At 44.4% G+C, this 21436-nt stretch overlaps 1 protein-coding gene across 2 annotated transcripts in view; it reads right to left on the reverse strand.

The window, feature by feature from the left end:
- SPRED2 (sprouty related EVH1 domain containing 2) overlaps positions 1-21436 on the reverse strand; it is a 113035-nt gene that overhangs the window by 7956 nt on the left and 83643 nt on the right. For both annotated transcript variants that reach the window (XM_030310716.1, XM_030310715.1), the window contains 2 exons: positions 16673-16841; positions 14461-14525 (listed from right to left, as the gene is read on the reverse strand). In XM_030310716.1, the coding sequence (XP_030166576.1) occupies positions 14461-14525; positions 16673-16841 (234 nt within the window). The remainder of the gene's footprint in view (positions 1-14460; positions 14526-16672; positions 16842-21436) is intronic.

A 21436-nucleotide genomic window follows, 5' to 3' on the forward strand; every position in this document is an offset into this window, starting at 1 on the left:
CCACGGCTTCTCAAGTTCACACAAGTCTTTTCCAATACCTACTCTGAGAGGTGTTTTACTGTGATTAACACAAGTACAATTTCTCCAAGTAAGAAGGTGCACCCTGTTTTACACAAACCCAGGAGATAAGGGGATGGATGGGGTCTCATAATACAAAGTTTCTGAAGATCTCGATAAACACTTCCTGCATGAGTAGGTAAGGGCCCTTCAGGGTGATTCAAATCTCAAGAGTTTAATTCTTTTTTTTTTTTTTTTTTAATTTTCTTTTTTCAACGTTTATTTATTTTTGGGACAGAGAGAGACAGAGCATGAATGGGGGAGGGGCAGAGAGAGAGGGAGGCACAGAATCGGATCAAGAGTTAAATTCTTAACCAGCGCCCCAAACGACAGTCATCTCTTACGTCAGAAGCTACCCTCGTATCGAACACTGTAATATGCACTCGGCATCGTGGTCACCTCTGTGTTAATCATCTGTTCACCCTCCTCCACCCTGTTTGCTGTGAACTATGTCCAGGTTAACAATGTGTAGAAAGTCATTCTGAGAAATGAGGCGTGCCCATGTTTTCCCAGTGTTCATTAGCTAACCAGATATGCCACCTTCTGATGCACCCAGCCTACCTCCCTAACCCTGAACAGCCTCTTCCCACTGCACAATCAAGTGCAAAGCTTCCTGGACATTATCAGAGAACGTGAGAATGAGCAAAGCCGTTAAATATCTCCTAATCTAATGGCGAATTCGTACGAGGGAGCAAGAAGGTTAGAAAGCTTTGAAGTGTGTCCACAGTTCACTGCCTACTGCAGGCGGAGCTGACACCCATGCCTGGACTGCTCTGGGTGTGTCTGGACTCTGAGCAGGAGAGCATGCAAGAGAGCCTCCATTAAAGCCAAGGCTTATTCCACATCTGTACTATCAGACAAATCTTGCCATGCAGTGTGACCTACAAACAAAAGCAGTGAACTAGCAGGGCATCTCCAAGAAACAAGGGGGAAAAATCTTTTTTCCACATGCACTTCTTCTTTTATTAATCTTTTTTTAAAAAGGAAATATGAACTTAAAAAAATTTGTTTATTTATTTATGGAGAGAGAGAGAGAGAGAGAGAGAGAGAATGAGCACAAGGGGTAGAAAGAGAGGGAGAGAGGGTGGAGCACGGGCAGGCTTCAGCTCACCCGATGCGGGGCTAGAACTCACGAACTGTGAGATCATGACCTGAGCTGAAGTCAGATGCTTAACTGACTGAATCACCCAGGTGCCCTATTAAGTAATCTCTATACCCAATGTGGGGCTTGAACTCACGACCCTGAGATCAAATGTCGCCTGTTCTACCAACTGAGGCAGCCAGGCTCCCAGTCCACTTGCACTTCTGAACAGACTCTCCCATAACTCTCCTTGTGGCTTCCACACACACTGGAGAGAAGCCACCCACCTAAGCTATGCACACACACTCTCTCAAGCAAGACTCCTGAACATCTGTTATTTGTATGCACAAGCTAATGACACCTACCAACCTACCAATCTGACAGCTTCACCTTCAACTCATAAAGACTCTTGGGGCACCTGGGTGGTTCAGTCGGTTAAGCGTCCGACTTCGGCTCAGGTCATGATCTCACGGTCCGTGAGTTTGAGCCCCACATCAGCGTCGGGCTCTGTGCTGACAGCTCAGAGCATGGACCCTGTTTCAGATTCTGTGTCTCCCTCTTTCTCTGACCCTCCCCCATTCATGCTCTGCCTCTCTGTCTCAAAAATAAACGTTAAAAAAAAAATTTAACAAAGACTCTGATGTGCTTTAAACTCACCTTGCTCTCTAGGGGTTGTCTCTGTTGTGGGTTTGAGCTCAAGAAGAAAAAATGTGGAGGCTTCAACAGTAGGCTTCCCCACATCCAGGGACAGAGAGCCTTCTGTCCCACCCACTGTGGACGGAGAGGGCAGGCGCTGCTGTGGACCTGGTGGGGGGGGGGGGTCCTATGCAACATGATACAGCGAGCATAACCACTGCCGCCTGCAAATGTAGCCTCCAGAAAATCCTGCCTCTGGGTCTGGGTTGGACGCTGAATCAGTGTCAATGCCCATTATTAAAAAGATGTTCCATTAAGAAGTTTGCAACCTAATATGAGGCACTGAATAATAGAAATGCAATTGAGTATTCTAATGCTAAATAATAAGGACTCAGCTCAGGAAGACTGGATGTGAATTGTTCTCCAATTAAAAAGTCATGCTGAATTTGTTCAAAGGAACAAGGTTTGTGGGGCCTGGTTCTAAAGCCCTCTAACAAGGCAGAAAGCTGAGATGACTTTGATAAGGAAGAAACTTGAAGGAACAGGGAGGTGAGAAAAGGAAGGAAGGGAGGATGGGAGCAAGAGTCAGAGGGTACTGAGATGAGCGGGTACTGCCAACCTTAAAATCAGGAAAATACAGACACGAGTGGCCTGATGGAATCCACCTTTGATAGTAAAGGCACCCATTCCTTGCCTGGAAGTTTCTTGGGTTTGGGCTGGGTGCTCTGTGGGATGTGGGTTCAGACATAACAGGGGGACAGGGGCAGGGGCAAGGCCAGGTGGCTTCCCTTCTAGATGGGTGGACAAGTCAGAACTAGGCTCAGAGGAAGAGAAAAAGAGGTTCAAGTTTACCAGTGAACATCTAATAAAATTCTTCAAAAAGAGCAAGCTTCCAATGGCCAGACTCTGAAGACCTACTTAGTCAGTTATTTCCCATAATTCCCCAGAATTTTAACAACAAATGAGAGAAAAACACCAGAGCTTCAAAAGTTGGCACAGACTTTCCTTTTGCATAGCTGGCTTTAATGTTATGATATCTGAAAATAAATCAAAATCCGAAGTGCAAAAGATGCTGGGAGGAGGCTACCTGTTTCCCCAAGGTCAATGCTGCCTGGTTTGGGTAGAAATTGGACTGAATGGGGAAGGGAGACTAGAAGATGCATGTCTCATGTTAAACCTGTAGCTGGCTCTCTCCTACTGCACGGGCATATCTTATAAAAGGATTTCTTACTCTTGGAAACTTGGCTGTTCTTCCCTCTCCTTGAGTCTACCTGGAAGTTCTTACAGAAGCACATGCATCTGTTCACATGCCTTGGGTCTGGGAATGAGCCTTCTTCATTTGGAAGGAGAACTTCTTTGACCAAGGGAAGCTCAAGAAAGGAAGGAGAGAAAGAACCAAGAAGCCAGAGCAGCTGAGGAGGCAGTCTGCTTAAATTACCCGTCCTGGGATGGAATCCTGGCTGTTGACCAAGGACTTTTTGGGGCATTCAGGGTGGGTCAGACTACGCATTTCAAAGTGAAACAAGTGTTTTCAAGGCTATGTGTATCCCTTCAACTCCCCTTGGATTTTCCTGCTAAATCTTTGTTTTTTTACCAAAGGGGGTAAGGGCAGAGCACAAAGGCAGCAGCAGTGGGCAAACAATGCCCGCAGGAGAGGAAAGATGTGCCTAGGGCAGGACTGTTCTTTCCTAGACACTTAGAACTACTAAGGGACACTTGGAATGTCCTACTCAGTGTATCTATGACTATGAGAAGGTTGGCAACTGGCAATTTCCTTCCCCGTCTTGGGGATGGAGACAATGGGGATGAAGCCCACCTTCAGTAAGGCCAACAAGTAGTCACTTCATCGTCCTTGTGTCCCCAGGAACACATGAGGTGATAGAAGCAAACACACAGCGCAAGGAGCCAACCCTACCCTGAGAAACCCCGTCAGGAGGTTAGCAGGCTGACACGTTTTAAACAAGGCATAGAAAACAAAGGTTAAGAAATGCTTAAGAAGCCAGACCATGTCATCTGGAAACCATACAGCAACGTTAGGCACAAACTGCACCAAGAACTGATTCCAGGCCAGGTTAGGCCATAGGCGTTGGGCAAGTTGTTTAACTTCTCAGGGCCTCAGTTTCCTCATGTGTAAAATAAGGGAGGGGGGCAATCAATGATCTCCAAGGTCTGTCTGAGCTCTAACAGTGTCGTGAATAACCCTCCTTCCCTCCTCTTAAGAACATCCAAGGGGTTTGATGGAGACTGCTACCTAGCTCATTCGAGGGCCACAGGATTCCCTCAGATTCATTAAATAGAACTTCTGCCTTGTCTGTAGATGCTGCTATTTTGCATTTTTTTTTTAATTTTTTTTTTTTTTTAACATTTATTGATTTTTGAGACAGAGAGAGACAGAGCATGAACGGGGGAGGGTCAGAGAGAAGGAGACACAGAATCTGAAACAGGCTCCAGGCTCTGAGCTGTCAGCACAGAGCCCGACGCGGGGCTCGAACTCACGGACGGTGAGATCATGACCTGAGCTGAAGTCGGCCGCTTAACCGACTGAGCCACCCAGGCGCCCCTATTTTGCATTTTTAAAGGAGCCTACCTAGTAGTTATGACCACAATTTGTATTATTTTTACTGCAATCTTCCACCAAAATAGATCTCAACAGCTGATGCAACCAATGCCAATATCAATCTTTCCATTGCAAGGCTTCTCATTTTTAATGTTTTATTTTATTGCTTATTTTGAGGGGGGGAGGGAGGGAGAGAGAGAGAGAGAGAGAGATATCATGAGTGGGGGAGGAGCAGAGAGAGAATCCCACGCAGGCTCCACTCTCAGTACGGACGGACATGGGGCTCGATTTCCTGAACCTTGAAATCATGAAATCTGAGCCAAAGTCGAGTTGGAAGCTTAACCAACTGAACTACCCAGGCGCCCCTCATTTTGTTTTTTTTAAAGGTATATACACACACTAAATATAAGTATGTACCATTCCTCTCAACCTTGGGCCCAGCAAGGAGACTAAGGACACGAAACTCTGGGCACCTCTGCTTCTCAGAAGGCAGTACACTGGATAGTTAAGTGCCTCAGAAGGCACCTGGCTCGGGTGGCTTGATGAGCTGTTGTCTCTCTTTAGTACAGCACTCCTTTCCCCTTGGCACCTGTTAGACTTTTTTCCTTTGGTAAACAGGAAATTGTCACCCATTTTATCAACAGGTCTTTGGGAACAGGTAGCACTAGCTCACCTGTCCTAAGGGCCTACATAGGTTCCAAGTGTCCTCTTTCAAAAAGGCAAGCAACCAGCCAGGCACGTGCTCTTTCATGGCCCAGCTAGCAGGCGGTCTGGGTCTAAGAGGCAGCTGCAAGAATGGGGGAAAGAGACGACTTTGGCCTTAGACTCTAAGACATTATGCTTTCTGGGGCCCGAGGATAAAGTGGGCATTCTTTCACTGTAAAGCAAACAACAAAAACAAAACTCCTACTCATCGAAAAAAAAGTCTTATGTTTCTAAATTTTGAAGTTAGGTGAGGGGCGCCTGGGTGGCTGTCTGTTAAGCATCCAACTTTGGTTCAGGTCATGATCTTGCCATTCCTGAGTTGGAGCCCCACATGAGACTCTGTGCTGACGGCTTAGAGCCTGGAGCCTGTTTCAGATTCTGTGTCTCCCTTTCTCTCTCTGCACCTGCCCCGCTCTCTCACTCTCTCTCTCTCAAAAAAAGAAAATAAACATTAAAAAAATGTTTTTAAACTTAGGTGAAATTTTCATATGAAAGGAAAGGACTGTGATACACCCACAGCTTGATTTACTGGAAGGGGCTGAAGGGTTGCGAGCAGGAAGGCGGGCTTTCAGGTAACCCTGAATACGTCCTCTGTATGAATTAGTAAAATGCAAAGAACAGTATCCTACTACCCACAACTTAAAAAGATGAGATAAGGTGCATGTAAATGAAGAAAGACTCAAGTGGGAGGGCTAGCAAGAATGCCTTTGGGCTTCTTGAAATTGAGAGCATTTCAAAGCTTTTGTTTGAGCCTCAGACATATTAACTGCTTTAATTTAAAGCCACTGTAGGTATTACATGTTGAATAAAAAGATCCTCCCCTCACTATGTAATGTGAGCTTGGTAATTATTGTCATTTAGAAGATAAAGCAGCTCCCTCCCATTTTCTGAGACCTTCCACACCACCCAGTGCAGTGTTGGGTCTCAGCCAGCAGCAGTTATGGGACACTGCTTCCTGGTGTCAACCCCAAAGCCTATGGCTGCCCCTCCCCCAAAACATTTTTGCTTCTCTTAACAAGCTACCATAGATCAGTTTCACTAGTTAAACTTTGTAGAAGGAGCTTACATTTTCAACCTGTTTTCTCTTTTACTTAGCTTCTCCCCACCCCAGTCTGCCCAATCCCCAGATGCCAAAGGTAGAGACAACAGGAAACATTTTTTTTTTTTTTTTTTTTTTTTTTAGAGAGAGAGAGCGCAAGTCAGTGAGAAGCAGAGAGAGTGGTGCCACAAGGGGCCGGGAGGGAAAGAGGCGGAGAGTGGGAGAGAAAGAGAAGTGGGGCTGCTGTTCACCAGATGCGGGGCTCGAACTCATGAACCGTGAGATCATGACCTGAGCTGAAGTCAGAAGCTTAACCAATCACCCAGGTGCCCAAGAAAACATTTTTAATCAACTGATCGTCTAAAATGCGACTGAGGCTTTCGAGCAGGGGCAAGGGTAACTTCAGACCTTCACTGAAGTATTTTTTTGTGTTTTTTTTTTTAATGTTTACTTGAGAGAGAGAGGCAGAGCGAGTGAGTGGGGGAGGGGAAGAGAGGGCGAGAGAATCCCAAGCAGGGTCCTTGCTGACCGTGCAGAGCTTGGTCCCATGAACCAGGAGATCATGACCTGAGCCGAAATTAAGAGCTGGATGCTCAACCGACTGAGCCACCCAGGCGCCCTCCACTGAAGTAGTTTTAAGCCAAGGCACTAGTTGAAAAGACCATCATTTAGGAAGCTACTTTGCAATGAAGGGAATCTGATAGATTTAAAGAAGTAAAATTTACTGAAACTTACTGAATACATACTGCCTTTTGTCAAACTTCTCTGAAAGGCAGCAAGCAGATCAGAAGTTTGCATTCTGGGTGGGCAGAGTATAGAACAGAATATAGGTTGCTTTGGCGCTCGGAGTCTCGGTGATTTTATCCGCAGAAGAGGAAGTGTCAGCATGCCCCTCACAGGGTGATTGTGAGGACCAAGCTCAGTCACGTATGTGAGAGTGCAGGGCACGGTGCCAGGGGCAGTGCCACACCACAGTGCCTTTTCTTCCCTTCCCCGAGGCCAGCAAATAGAGGCTCAAAGGAAGTACATTCAACCTTGAGAAGACTGTGGGTCCAAAGGATCAGTGATCATAGTGAAGTACTGGCAGAACCGAGTCTGGAATGCAGGCCTCTCCCTAGCCTCTAAACTCTGCATACTCAGTGGTCACACATCACTGCTTTCTTAGAAAAAATCAGTAAATGAGCCCCATTTATTACAAAATAGGTAGATTTGGAAAAAAAACCCCACAAAATTGGTAGATTTGCCTTCAGTTTTAATGGCTGCTGGCACGGATTAGGTGGAAAAGACTTCAAAAAAAAGGGGAAATGTTGTGGCAGGCTATACTCTTCTGCTTCTGTAAACGAAACCTTGATGATTACAAAATTCAATGAATTCATTTTTTCCTACTTAATCAAGAATGAAAGTAAGTATATGGGGCACCTGGGTGGCTCAGTTGGTTCACTGTCTGACCCCCGGTTGCAGGTCATGATCCCAGTTCTGCACTGGTGGAGCAGGACCTACTCGGGATTCTCTTGCTCCCTCTCTTTCTGCCCCTACCGCACATGTGGCACGCACTCTCTCAAAATAAACAAACTTTAAAAAAAAAAAAAAAAAAAGGAATGAAAATAAGCACAACTTGTAAATGCTCAAAAGCCCATCCAGGACAAAACAAATTGCTTCTTAGTATTCTGGTTTCAAACGCTTGCTTTAGCCATACTTTAGCCCTGGGGTGGGTGGGAGGCGTCAGGGATGTCATTAAGGACAACTGCTCTGAACAGCCAGAAAGTAATAAAATGCAGCTTGTAGTAAACAGGATGTCAAGGGTTCAAGCGTAGGGCACGAGGAAGGACCAAGTTCTTCCAGTCTAGGCAAAACATGGCTGGAAGCTGACGACGGTGTAAAAGACATGACGTTTTTCCTACATGAAGGAGGGCTGCCTGCCTAAGGTACGATGAAATGCCAAACGTAATCCAAATATCAGCCTTCTTCAGCTGGCTTCTAGGAGAGTGTTCAGACCCACACAAAATGATGTGAATTAAATCTTCTCAGTTCTGCAAAGGATGGTGCACAGTTTAATACCATTCTAGGTGCACAGGAGAGTGGTGATCTCATTACACAGGATGAATGCCTTAAGGCACTAGGGCTTAATTAGGAATCGCTACTGAGAAGGGCCTCCCAGATCCAGAAACAATACTTAGGTCATGGTGGTAAAAACGTACAAGGCAGGCAAAAAACAAAATCAAAGCCTTATATAGGGGTAGGGGCACCTGGGTGGCTCAGTCCGTTGAGCATCCGACTCTTGGTTTTGGCTCAGGTCATGATCTCACAGTTCGTGAGTTTGAGCCCCACATTGGGCTCTGCATTGACAGTGCGGAGCCTGCTTGAGATTTCGCTCTCTCTCTCCCTCTCTCTCTCTGCCCCTCCCAGGCTTGCTCGCTCGCTCTCTCTCTCGCTCAAAAAATAAACAAACATAAAAAAAAAACAAACCCAACAACCTTACATAAGAGTAGGCTTTCCTATAGTCAAGCTTTGAGTTGCTATTTTGGGGACCCCTGGGCTGCAAAACTCACTCAGTAGGCTCCAAGTCTGTCACATTAATGGGCCACACAGGCCACTGCTCTTAAATTTATCTTCTTTTCTCTCCCCTTTCCAATTTGGGTTCAACAGAACCCTAAAATACAATGCCTGTACTTGGTTGTTTAAAAAATAGAATGGCTGGAATATCATAAATATAATTATTCAACAGAAGAAGAGAAAAATAGCAGTGGTGAGCTGGAAAGGCTGGGGGATGGTGTTCCTGGCTCCTCCACTGTGAACTAGCTGTGTGACCTTCGGCAAGTCACCCAGTGGACCCTGAGCTGCTTCCCCAACCGAGGCTGTCAAATGAGGCGAATCCTACTTCATTTGCCAGAAGGAAGCAGGCTGGCTCATCTGATAGGAACTCAAAATCCCTTCCAATTCCAAGACCTGTAATTCTAAGGAGTTGGCATGTCTGCAGCTAACCTTGTCTCCCCGCAAGCCAAACATTTGCAGCTAATTATCTGCACAGTGGACATACTGCTTCCTAGCACCAGGCAGAGAAGACAGCGGGAGGGAGAGAACTTGCAGCCGCAGACCTCAACTTCTGTTGTGTCTCTTTAAGGTCTTTAAACCCCCGATGCAGGGGGACCCAGGATTGCTGTAACTAAGGCATCTCTCCCGATCCCACCTTCTCCCTTGACCGCCCCCCTCCCACAGTCCCCATTCTGAGAAAACCCCCGCATTCTTTCTTTAAAAAAAAAAAAAATCAATACACGTGTATCATTTACTCTCTCAATAGCAGTTCTGCCCCTCCCCATCTCAGCTCCTGCGCCAGAGAAACACACACGCCAATTCTTGTGGCTCTTTCTTCTTCCGCTTCTCTCCATTTTTTTCCAACGTCAAGTGGTTATACTACTATTTCCCGATTTGCAGATTTAGATACTCTTTCGGGACTTCTTATTATGGAAGATGAAGACTTAGCTATTTTACACACCCCCAAGTATCTGTCTATAAAGCAAATATTTCCCTAATCCCCAAGCTTTAGAGCCAGAATCCAGCCACTCAGCACAGTGACAGCTGAAGCGCCAACAACACTTGACCGCAGAGTCTACATGAGCCTGCTCTAGAAGTATACACACACTGTGGCTGTGTTCTCCCAAGATCGTGTTGAAATTATCCTTGTCTAGCCATGAAGATGCTAATAACAGTTAAAAAATGATTTGAGAATTTGGCAGCAGTAAATAAACCACCAGGTTTTAAAGGACCCAACCCTACAAAACAGGATTTTGGAAAACTGTTCATGAAAGGGCCATAAAACCCAGAGCCAGTCTAGTTCTATACGGTCCATTTTCACTATTATTTCCTTTTCTGCCCCCCAGCCCCCCCTCCTTGCAGGCTCCACATGCTCTGGTCTCAGGGTCTTCAACTGTGGGGGGCTGGGAGGAAGTGAGTCCTAAGTTGGGGAGCAAACCAGCTCAGCTTATCCACAGGGAGCTAGACTGGTCCTATCTCAGGCTGACAAGGGGCCTCCTCCACAAGATAAAAGTACATGTCTTCTCTGCAAGACAAAAGCACAACAGAGGGAACAGACTCAAGGGTCTTTCCATTCTGTCCCTTTCAAGTCTCCCCAGCCCTGAAATGAAAGAAACTAAAAGCTGTCAGTCAGAGGCGCCAACATGAGTGTGCCAACTCTTTCTTTCTTTCTTTCTTTTTTTCCATGTTTACTTTTGAGAGAAAGAGAGAGAATGCAAGCAGGGGGAAGGACACAGAGAGACGGAAACACAGAATCTGAAGCAGGCTCCAGGTTCTGAGCTGTCAGCACAGAGCCCGATGCGGGGCTCGAACTCACGAACAGCGAGATCATGACCTGGGCCGAAGTTGGCCGCTTAACCAACTGAGCCACCCAGGCGCCCCATTGAGTGTGCCAATTCTTAGCAGTGGCAAACAAACAAACAACCTCCTGTTAAACAGAACGCTGTTGTTGTTTATATTGTTTGCATTACTCATCTTCCAAATTTGTACCAAATGGCTCAAGCCTCATACCTGCATATTCAACGCTGAGCACACCCTTGCCATCTAGGTATTTGTGTTCACCTGGGTCAGTCACTGTAACTGAGGTCCAGGAAGAGACAGTACTGCAAAGGGTAGAGAGTTCACAGAAGGGCGAGACGGTACGTGTGAGCAGTCAAGAGCTCACAGCGAGTGACGAAGCTAGGAGCACAGCTCCCATTTGTAGACGCAGCAGAAAAGAAAGCTAGGAAAACAAGACATGAAGCTACTGAGAATCCCTCAAAATCACCCAACTTTACATGGCCCCCCAGGAAAACAACAAAGCAAATGAATAAAATATGGAAACCTATGACTGTTACACACTATATCTGAGGTTCAGACCACCCGTTGATTGAGCACCTTTAGAGCAAAGCTTTACAGGGATGCAGAGACTATCATGACGAATGTCCTGCTTCTAATTAAGGATTCATTCATTCAGTAAAGAAAAAATCTGAAAACAGAAAAAGGGCAGGCTTTCAAGGGGCAAGCCAGAAATCACCAGCAGAGTGCTTTGGAATTTTAAAGGAGAGAAAACAATCATAATTGGCGAAGGGAGAAATACTAGGACACACACAAATGAATAAACAGTCCACACTCAGAAAATCAGAACAGTTGCTCATCGGGAGTCTCTGCTGGTGGCTTGGGCAGGAAGGATGTGGACACACAGCCAGCTGGTGGCAGCAGAACGAATGGAGAGGCATGGGAAGACTGAGGGGGCAATGGTGTTGGCGAGTGGCCACACATGCACGGGCAGGGTGTGCGATGGTGTGTGTGTGCGCGCATGCGCACCCACTCGTGCACACGCCAAGCAGGACGCTAATTTTACTCTGAGGAATTGCAGCACGGTTTCTCAATCCTGAGAAGCCAGGAGGACAAGCTGGTTTGGGGGATGACCATGAGAGCTGGGACAGTGTGAGCAGAGACAGCCCATACTTGGTGAGTGTCCAACAACTCCAGGGGGAGCTGGCGGGTCTCTTCCTCCACTTTATTCCCCACCGTAGAATGTGCATCAACATATTGTCCACAATGTCCTGTTTTCCTTCTAGCCCCAAGGAATCCCCTGAAACAGAGGGAAGCCCCTGGCTCTCGTGGCAAAAACAGAAGTTATACTCCCTGGTTCCTCAAGTTATAACCACACATACACTTGCTGTCCTCCCAGAAAGCCCTCATAATTTGGGTCCATCATGAGTTGTTAGAAGGTCTTATCACCATTTATACTCTTTCTTTCTTTCTTTTTTTAAATGTATATTTATTTTTAAGAGAGACAGAGAGAGACAGAGAGAGACAGAGCGTGAGTGGGAGAGGGGCAGAGAGAGAGGGAGACACAGAATCTGAAGCAGGCTCCAGGCTCTGAGCTGTCAGCACAGAGCCCGACACGGAGCTCGAACTCACGAACTGCGAAATTGTGACCTGAGCTGAAGTGGGATGCTTACCCGACTGCACCACCCAGCCACCCCACCATTTATACTCTTTCCACACTAAATGAGTTCTGTGTTCTAAATATCTGTCCTATCAATAAAAGTTTTAGAACACGACAAGCTTTGGGAAGCTATAGACTACACAGGAGTCAACACAGCAGCTCACTTCCTGGGCTCCGGGTTTCGGATACCTCACTTTCCATCTTAGGACAGAAAGTCTAGTGACGGGAAGCTCAGGATCCAATGGGAAACCTGGTGCATAAGCCCCTGATGACCCTCCCCCATCCTTACAGGGGAGGAGTTCCTAACGGTCAATGGCTAATGAAGAGGCCATTAGGGAAGAGAGGTGCTATTGTTAATAGGCCCTTGTTGGTAAACACATGGAATGAAGGCAAAGATATGTCAGGGCCTACACGGAACGCAATTAAGTGGAGCTCCTTCCCCACTGAGTTCCAGTGTCTGCAAACAGCAGGGCTGTTTCTACACTTCCTTGCGGGCATTCTCTGCTACCCTAGAGCAGCAAGTTGAGCCCCTGTGGATTAAAGGACAAAACCAGGAGGGATGCTGGCTTCCATCACCCCAGTCCCCCTTGCCCTCTCACGATTCTATAAATCACTTCTGGCAGGTAGCTGGGAAGCAGCTGCGAATGACAGTTTTGCTCTGGAGCACAGGAAGCCACCTTTTAACCCGCCTGCTGTTGTTTGTCTCTCGAAAACGTGACAAAGGAACAGATGTAAGCAAATGCCAACTGTTGAGAGGATCTGCTTGGAGCACTATAGGAAGCCTGTTCTGAGCCACAATCACACCAGCCGCTCAATGCAAAGACAACTGAGGTCATTTCCTGACACCCCTATGCACGCTCTGTTCACATCAGGTTGGGGCCCGCGGCGCAGAAGCAACTCTCCGTGCACATCCCTGCTTCCGCCTTTGCCCTGTGCTTCCCAGTTTTGAAGCCCCTTCCCGAGCTGGGTTCAAATGCCACCGAGGAATAGGTCAGCTTCACCTCCCAGCGGTCTTCTCTGATGCCCAGACCCCTCCCTGTAACGTACCCTGGACTAGAGGACTACACAGTGGGTGCCATTCTCCAAGCCTCCCGTGGGTCCATCTTATCTCTGCCCAAACCACCCTGTTATCTCCATGAGGGCTCGAGGCATAGTTTCTATACCTCTCTGTCACTAAAGCAGCATTTTTCAAATCACTGGTTCCATGATGAGTGCATTAGGACACACATTTAAAGGGCTGCCCAGTATTTACAAATATGAAATAAAAACAGCTTATGAAAGATACTCTTGGGATAAGGGAGGAACTAGTGGGGAACTATTAGATGATATTAGGGAATCCCTATTAATTTTCCCAGGTATAGTAATGGCATCACGCTTGTGGAAGAGAATGCCTTGCTTTTAGGCGATGCATGCTAGAGAATTAAAACATCGAGGTGACTTACTTTCAACTGGACTGACAAAAAACAGAAACAATCACATGTGTGTGCATGTGTAAGTATCTACAGGTACAGATAAAGCAAACAGGGCAAATGCTGAATGTAGAGGTTTACTGTGATATTCTTTAAATTTTCCTGTGTGCTCTAGAAGTTTCACAGTAAAAAGTGGAAGAAAATGAAACAGAAGAGAAAAAAAATCAGAATGCAGAACATGAAATATGATCTGATTTCAGGTGTGCGTGTGTCCTAGGTTACAATGCAAATGTATCTCTTACTGTGTGTGGGGGCCAAGAGTTTGAAAACGCTGCCCTAAAGCTTCCTCCCTGCACCAAGCACACAGCAGGTGTGTGATGAACTGTTTGTTAATTAACTTTTAGAAGCACAGGATTTCAAAGACGATGCAAGCTGAGAAATCGTTTTGTTTCCAGTAATACCCCATTAACTCCTGCTGTGTCACAAGAGCCAAGCCCTTTCCGGCCTTAGCATACTTGCACCTTACTCCAGTTCAGCCTTCAGGCCTCTCTTATCACAGATGTTTAATTACTCTTCAGAAAGGCTACTCTGGCTTTTTCCCTGATGCCAGAGAAGGAGTTGTGTTAACAGAAGACTCTGAGTAGGGCGACCAGTTGTCCCGGTTGGCCTGCGACTGAGGTATTTTGCCAACTAGGGACTCCCAGTGGTAAAAGTAGGACAGTCCCAGGCAAGCCGGAGAGTTGGTCACCCTAAATCTGGGGAAGGCTGTGAGAGAACCTGGGACAGGTCGGAGAGAGGTGCCACAGTCGTGTCAGGCGGCCAATGGTACCCCCACAACATGGGCAAACCTAGCAGAGCCCAAACTGTGACAAGACAGAGATCTCCCCCATGGCCTCCCAATAATAATGGCAAATGCCAAATTGCAAAGTGTCTCTCACATCCTTAAACAGAACCTCTCTCTGATTATTCACCAACTCATCCACAAAGCAAAGGACAAAGGGAACTTACTGTAAAAACATCATCATCGCCAAGCTCAGCTTCATTATGGATGGTGGAAGATGATGTGGTTGAGCCTAAAAAGACAAAAAATGTGATAAAACACAGTTCCAAAGAAGGTGAGTCAAAACCAATCATTTAAAAAACATATTTTAATAAAACCACATTTCATTCCTTTCAAATGTGAATCATCAGCAGAAATATGTAACCTGGGAATTAAATGTTTTAAATTTATTCCTCTTTAATTGACTCTAGTTAGGACATTCCCTAAATTAACCCTGCCTACTGTTGTTCTTAATCCCTCAAGCTTCTGCATGGGCCACTTGAGAACACGCACCCGGAGAGTCACCTGGGCGTGGAGAGGAGAGCCAGCCCACTGCTCTGAAGCACCTGCTGAAGCCCAGACTCTGCCAGTGTCCCCCCAGACCCCTACAGTGTAGTGGGGAAAGCACTAGAAAGTGACACCCGCAACGGTCTCCGTGTCAGTTTCTGGTCTTTCCATCTGGCAATACGAGGGTTTGACTAAATAGCTTGTTTGGTCACCTCCTGTTCCGAAATTCAGACACTGGACTCAAAAACCCAGACTGTGGGAGCTGCCTTCAATGCAGATACCCACGCAAGGAGGTTTTCTTTTGCAATATTGGGACATCTGTGAGTTGTCCGCTTCTGCAGGCCAAAATTTGGGCTCCTGTCAGAAAACCCAGTTTATTCCATTATGGAATGCTTTGGTCATTTAGGGTTTGATTTATTACTTACTTGTTCATCCCTTTCTTCATTCTGGCATGCAAATCTGTGTAACTTCTTCCTTTCCCCCTCGCAATACCCAATAATGCATGGACCAACTTAACGGATACTGTTAATGGCCAAAAGGAAAAACATTGAACTCTGCCTAAATGATAGGTATACCAAAAGGCAAATTTCTCCTCTATCCCCTTTTCTTGGTTAGGTCTTTAAAAATGTGCATTTAGAAACTATTTTGCTATTACATTCAGCTGAAATTTAAAAAACTGCTCAGAAAGGGATGAGAGCTATTTAAATTTCTATCGGGGGACTGCAGGAGAAAAAAATAAGTCTTCTGCACAATTACTACTGATCTTTCAGGACTTTTCTCTACTAGTTCAATTATTCCAGTCCATCAACATCTGAGGAAAGTTTGACAGAAACAGCTAAAGAGAGTATATATAGAGAAAAAAATTACAAGTAAGAGAATCAAATTTTGTGTGTACCTTCACAGAATAAGTGGACATACTGTACAATTCTATCAGCAATATGGGAGCTACTTTCTCTCTACACTTTAAAAGCTATGTTTCATAACAACTTTTTAAATATTTGCCACCTTACGTCAGACCTAGAATGTGAACGTTGGTTTTTAATTACCTTTTTGGCTATCACACGTTGTAGTGAACAGACTCATGTTCTTACTACTAACGTGAAGCAAGTTTCCTTTTTAAGATTTGCTTTTCACTCTTCCCCCAAATCCACAAAGAAGAAAATGACTTCAGAACACTCTATGTCTTAAACAAATGAACCATACATTCTTTTGTAATTAGTCTCCCCAAATTCTGGATTTGGCTTTCACATGCCTTGCTTTATTTTTTTTAAAGGGCTCTGGCTATGGCCACTTTAACTCTCTGAATGGGTAACTGAATGTAAAGAGTTTGCGTGTTTGCATCTGTGGACCCTAGAAAAGCCCGTGAGAACTGACTGCCCAAGAGCCTTCCAGGCCACATTCAGAGGCAACACAGTGTCTACTCCCCACTCACCCACAGACCAAGCCCTACACCGAACCAGGGCTCCAGAACTTACAGATCCCCTTCCTTTTCAGTACAGCCACACACCGTGAGCTCTCATTATAGGACGGCAGTCGCTAGGCCTGGCACCTTCCGAGCCAAGACAGATCAGACCGAAGGCATTGCAATAGTCAGGGAAAAGTGTAATCTGTCAAAAAGTCATTGACATGGAAGTCCAGAATTTGTCTTTCCAGAGCAGAGTCTGAAAACCAACTGGGATCACTCCTTAGTCTGAAACCCAACTCTTTTCCCCCTGCACTGTCACTTAGTAATTGTTCTCTGTGGATGTTCCTCAAGTTTTGCCATCTACTGACCTGCCCACCCCAGGCCTCCCTCAAATAAACCACAAATATATGATGGCAGACAACTGGAATAAAAAAGACCTTGGAACATTTCCACTGTCCCCCTAAGAATGCAGTGACAAAATTCAATACCTTCTATAAGGTCTTCGATTGCTTTCCTCACTCCCCTGTCAAAGGCTCGAGCATCAGCAGGGCTTTGGAAAGTAAGTCCAAACTTCCTATTGTCGACCTTCCAATGATGAAAGGTTGGGTTGGCTTTGGTGTAGACCAAGTCCTTTCTTACATAGCATTCCAATACCACCTGAAGGATTGAAACGCACAGGCTGGTTACTTGTGAAATAGCCGTGATGGTGTCTGGTTACAAAAACCCAACTAGGAACCATCTATCATTGCTGGCGACTAATGAAAACCCTTCATCCCTGCCTTCTCATATCTGTCTCTCCATCTCCAAAGAAGCCTTCGCTTGCCTTGCGGACCATCCATTCTTTGTTGACCCTGCCCTGCTTGCCTTTGGTGATGCCCACTGGACTTCTTAACCACCCCGGTTCTCGGTCATTTTAGGTCCTCCTGCCCCTAACTGGAGGGCACTAAGGGGAAGCCCAGGTCTCAGGGCTTCAATCTGTTTCAGGTTTATTGCTTCTATGTCAGGACCTTTGTACTAATGGTTCTCAATCTTCCCTCCTCTGTCCTGATGGGTGTTTCCTAGTGACCTCACATGCAACATGTTGAAAAAATTAACTAACCTGTTCTGAAATTTCTGCTTCTCGTTTCCTCTCCCAACTTCCCATATGTAGCAATGCCAACCCCTCTCTGTTCATGCTATCTCAAAATCCCTGTGGTTATCTCTATCTCTTCTGCTTTCTCTAGCCCCTGTATTATTAACCATGAGGTCCACTTCATTTTTCCTTGAACATCTTTTAGATCAATCTCATTTCAGTTGCTCCCACCCTGATCTGTTAAACTTTTATCTAGATTAGAACAACCTCTAAGTTTCTAGTGATCTAGTTCCAGAAATGCCTTTTACTAAGCTGTAACTTGGAGTAGATTGTTTTTTTTACGCCAGTTCTTCCTGTGACCCTCACAATTTAGTACTTGATTTTACAGTATTTTCTAAGTTTCACTAGCCTTGTGCTCCTAACCAGACTGTAAAAGATCAAGATGTATTACAAAATAACTCCATGACCAGCACAGTGCTGTTGTTGATAAAGATACCAGAGTTTAATATTACACAAGAAAAGCAGCATTGCCACCCCATGAATGTAAACTTCATTCTTTATTCATAAAAAAACCTCCAAAATAGCGACGATATTTATTCCTATGGCTTTATTATGTGCACCAAAGGGATTCTGCTAAATTTTAATAGCTTTGCTCTTGTGCTGGCAAAGCTCCACATTTAACAAAATCTTATTACTTTTAGACTAAGCGAAGGGAAAGAGTGAAGCTTTGCCTAAGTTAGTATAAGTTCAAATAAGAGAAGAACTTTGAATGAGTACGAGTTTCAAGAATACATCTAAGCAAACAGAAACTAAGTGCTGCCAATAAATGTTCTCTGACTTAATAAATAGATGAGTATAATAGTCAAATTGGTATATCAAATAGCAGTCCCAAGCAGTTCACTTTATTACATTGTATTGAAAGAAGACAACACTCCCCTCACACAGTTCTATTTATGATTAAATCGCTTATTATGGCCATTTTTCTCTAAGAATAGTGCAATGATTAAATGTCAGCCCAGCCCCATTCCAAATTGGGGAAATCCAAATAACCAAGGCTTTAACCAACAAATGTTATCTATTTTAGAATTTAATAGTCTCAATTCAAAGTCTCAAAATAAACTTTTTGTAAAAACAAAGACTTCAGTTTCTCCGTATTTTTTTTTTTAAAGTAAACTCTACCCCCAACGTGGGACTCAAACTCACGACCCCAAGATGGTGACCCCGAGTCTCTTGCTCTACCGAATGAGCCAGCCAGGTGCCCCTCTCCATATTTTTAGGGTGAAAAAAATTAGCTTTTGGTTCATGTTTTCCAAGCTTAAGATTACTCAATGGTAAATTTTCTTAAAGACATTCTAAAATTCTTAGAAAAGTAAAGTTCAGCCACCTAAAATAAGTGAGGGGAAGGGGATCAGGTACCATCTCTTTACATCCTGTTAAGCAAAATAACATCACTACATATCCAAGTTTAATGACAAAAATGAAAAAGTTCAGATGTTTTAATCTTCACAGGTCTAAACCCTAGTGAGGTTTGGCATTAACTCCAAACTTGAGAAGGGCTTTAGAAAAGGTATCTTTGAAAATGAGATGCATGGGGAGGAAAAAGGTGATTATATATTCTCGTTGGAAGCTTTAAAAAAATAGACACAAGAACTGTATATTGTCCAAGATTTAAGTAATCTACACAAATATGTGAAGGCTCCATACTTGCTTGCCTCTCCGCCCCCAACCTCAACGCCTCTCCACTTCTCTTGAGTCAGCCACTATCAGTATGGTGGACACAATGCCACGTTCCTTTCTGTGGCTTCTTTATATACACACATAAGTTTGTGTGTGTTTTTAAACATGGCCATACCTATATAACAGGCTCTGCAAGTTAACTTTTCCTCAAGGACACGTCTTAGAGGTAGATACAGAAAAATACCAAGTTCTGTTTAATGGCTCAGTGGACACGTTGGAATTATTCAGTCATTCTCCATACTTACTAACGGGCATGTAGATTTTGCTAATCAGCCAGTTTTAGAGATAGTGCTGGAATGAACACCTCTATACACGATCTCAAATTTTGTTCTGCGAGCTCTAGGGAGCCCTCCCTCTCTATCTACTTCAGGCTCCAGGATGGCATAACTATTTTCAGATAGTAGGACATTTTGCCATTTCATTGTGTTGCCATTTCTACTGAGGGTGCAAAAGGCACAGGGGGGTAAAAACTGCTGTGATGTGGCATGCATCAAGGCAGTGTCGTGGCACCAAACTGTACTATGGTCACCTGATTCATCACCGCCACAGGGTCAAAGTGGAAAATGCCAGTTCTGTGTAGGATGGCCCTTGATGAAGAAGCTAAAAATCATTACATCTTGACCCTTGAATACACAGCTCTTAGCCTGTGTTGTGAAATGGGAGGTGTACCTAACTGGATTCTCCTATCTGCTTCTTCATTCAATCTGCCATTATATGCTGCTTGGGCTGACGTATATGAAGAAACTTTGGCTTTGCACAAATGCATAGATGAAAAGGGAAGGGCATTTCTAACAGCCTTTTCACTTCTGCCGCCATACGGAAGAACGACGCCTGTCTCAAGGAAAAGTACCTGCGCAACAGTTTCAGTAGTGAGTTGAATTTAACTGCCTTTTTCATGGATCACCAGGTTTACTTGAAAGAGCAACTGACAGATGAACTATGGTTATTCAGACCCGGTACTTAGCAGACACTTTCTCGAAAATGAACACAGTGAGCCTGTCACTTCAAAGAAAACAACTGGAGGTATTTGTTGCCAATAATAAAATCTGAGCTTTCAAGTGAAATTAGAATTTTGGACAGCTTCCAATACTTAACGACTTTTCTAATGATATTAGTGGTGATGTTAAGAAATGGGACTTTTTCATTATGTAGAATTAGATGTAGCAACATTTGGCAGATCTGCTGAACTCAGTAAACCATTATTTTTCAAATGACATGATGTTCAAAAAAATCAGGAATGACTAAAAGATCCACCATTCAAAGTGAAACATAAACCAGTAGTTTTTAATGTACCACAGTATGAAAAGTTCATTAATGTGGCTTCAGATTCCACATTTTAGAAACTATTACAAGCCGAGTTTTGGTGTCGTATCCAAGAAGTACATCTACAATTACCTGAAAAGGTTTTCCCTCTTTTCCAACTACTTATCTGTGTGAAGCTGGGTTTTCTTCATATACTTCATCCAAAACAACATACTGCAACAGCTTGAAGGCAGGAGTAGATAGTAGAATCTAGCTATTTTCTATTAAGCCAGATATTTAAAGAGATGGCAAAAATATAAAGCAATGCTAGTCTTCTCTCCAATTATTGTTATTCTGGAAAATGGTTCTAGAGGGATGTCATAAATAATTTTACATTTCAGTTTTAATTTCTAATATGGTAAAAATAAGTAGCTGTAACTCATAAAACAAAAGCTTTTGGGGGTCCCTCAATAAATTTTCAGAGTGTAAAGGGATCCTGAGACCAAAAATGTTTGAGAACTATTGCTTTCCTTAAATCTTTGTGTATAAGTCTATTTCTATAGGATAGGGTTTAAGTACAAAACTGTCAGGTTAAAAAGTATGTACATTTAAAATGAATATCCTGGCAAACTGCTGTTAAAGAGCTTTACCAGCTGGATCTCCTACCAAATGTGTGTGTGTGTGTGTGTGTGTGTGTGTGTGTGCGCGCGCGTGTGCACGTGCACGTACATGCTCACAGACCTGCACATGTACAACCAATGGAACGACCAACCTTTCAGATTATGTGATTCATCTTCATAAGTTGATTTCTCATGGGATTTAAGGAATAAACTTCTCTAGTTCATTTAAAATGATTCAACTCAGGGGCGCCTGGGTGGCTCAGTCGGTTAAGTGTCCGACTTTGGCTCAGGTCATGATCTCATGGTTTATGGGTATGAGCCCCACACTGGGCTCTGTGCTGACAGCTCAGAGCCTGGAGCCTGCTTCAGATTCTGTGACTCTCTCTCTCTGCCCCTCCCCTGCTTGCACTCTGTCTCTCAACAATAAATAAACTTAAAAAAATGATTCAACTCAGAAATTTTAAATTTACACATTATTTCTCAGGAAAATTTGATTGTCTCCAACTTAAAAAAATTATCCAAATAATGACTTCTTAATGGATGTCTGGAACACAGATTTTTTTCCCATAGAAACCATGGAA

The sequence above is a fragment of the Lynx canadensis genome, chromosome A3 (genome assembly GCF_007474595.2).
Source record: "Lynx canadensis isolate LIC74 chromosome A3, mLynCan4.pri.v2, whole genome shotgun sequence".
Lineage (NCBI taxonomy): Eukaryota > Metazoa > Chordata > Mammalia > Carnivora > Felidae > Lynx > Lynx canadensis.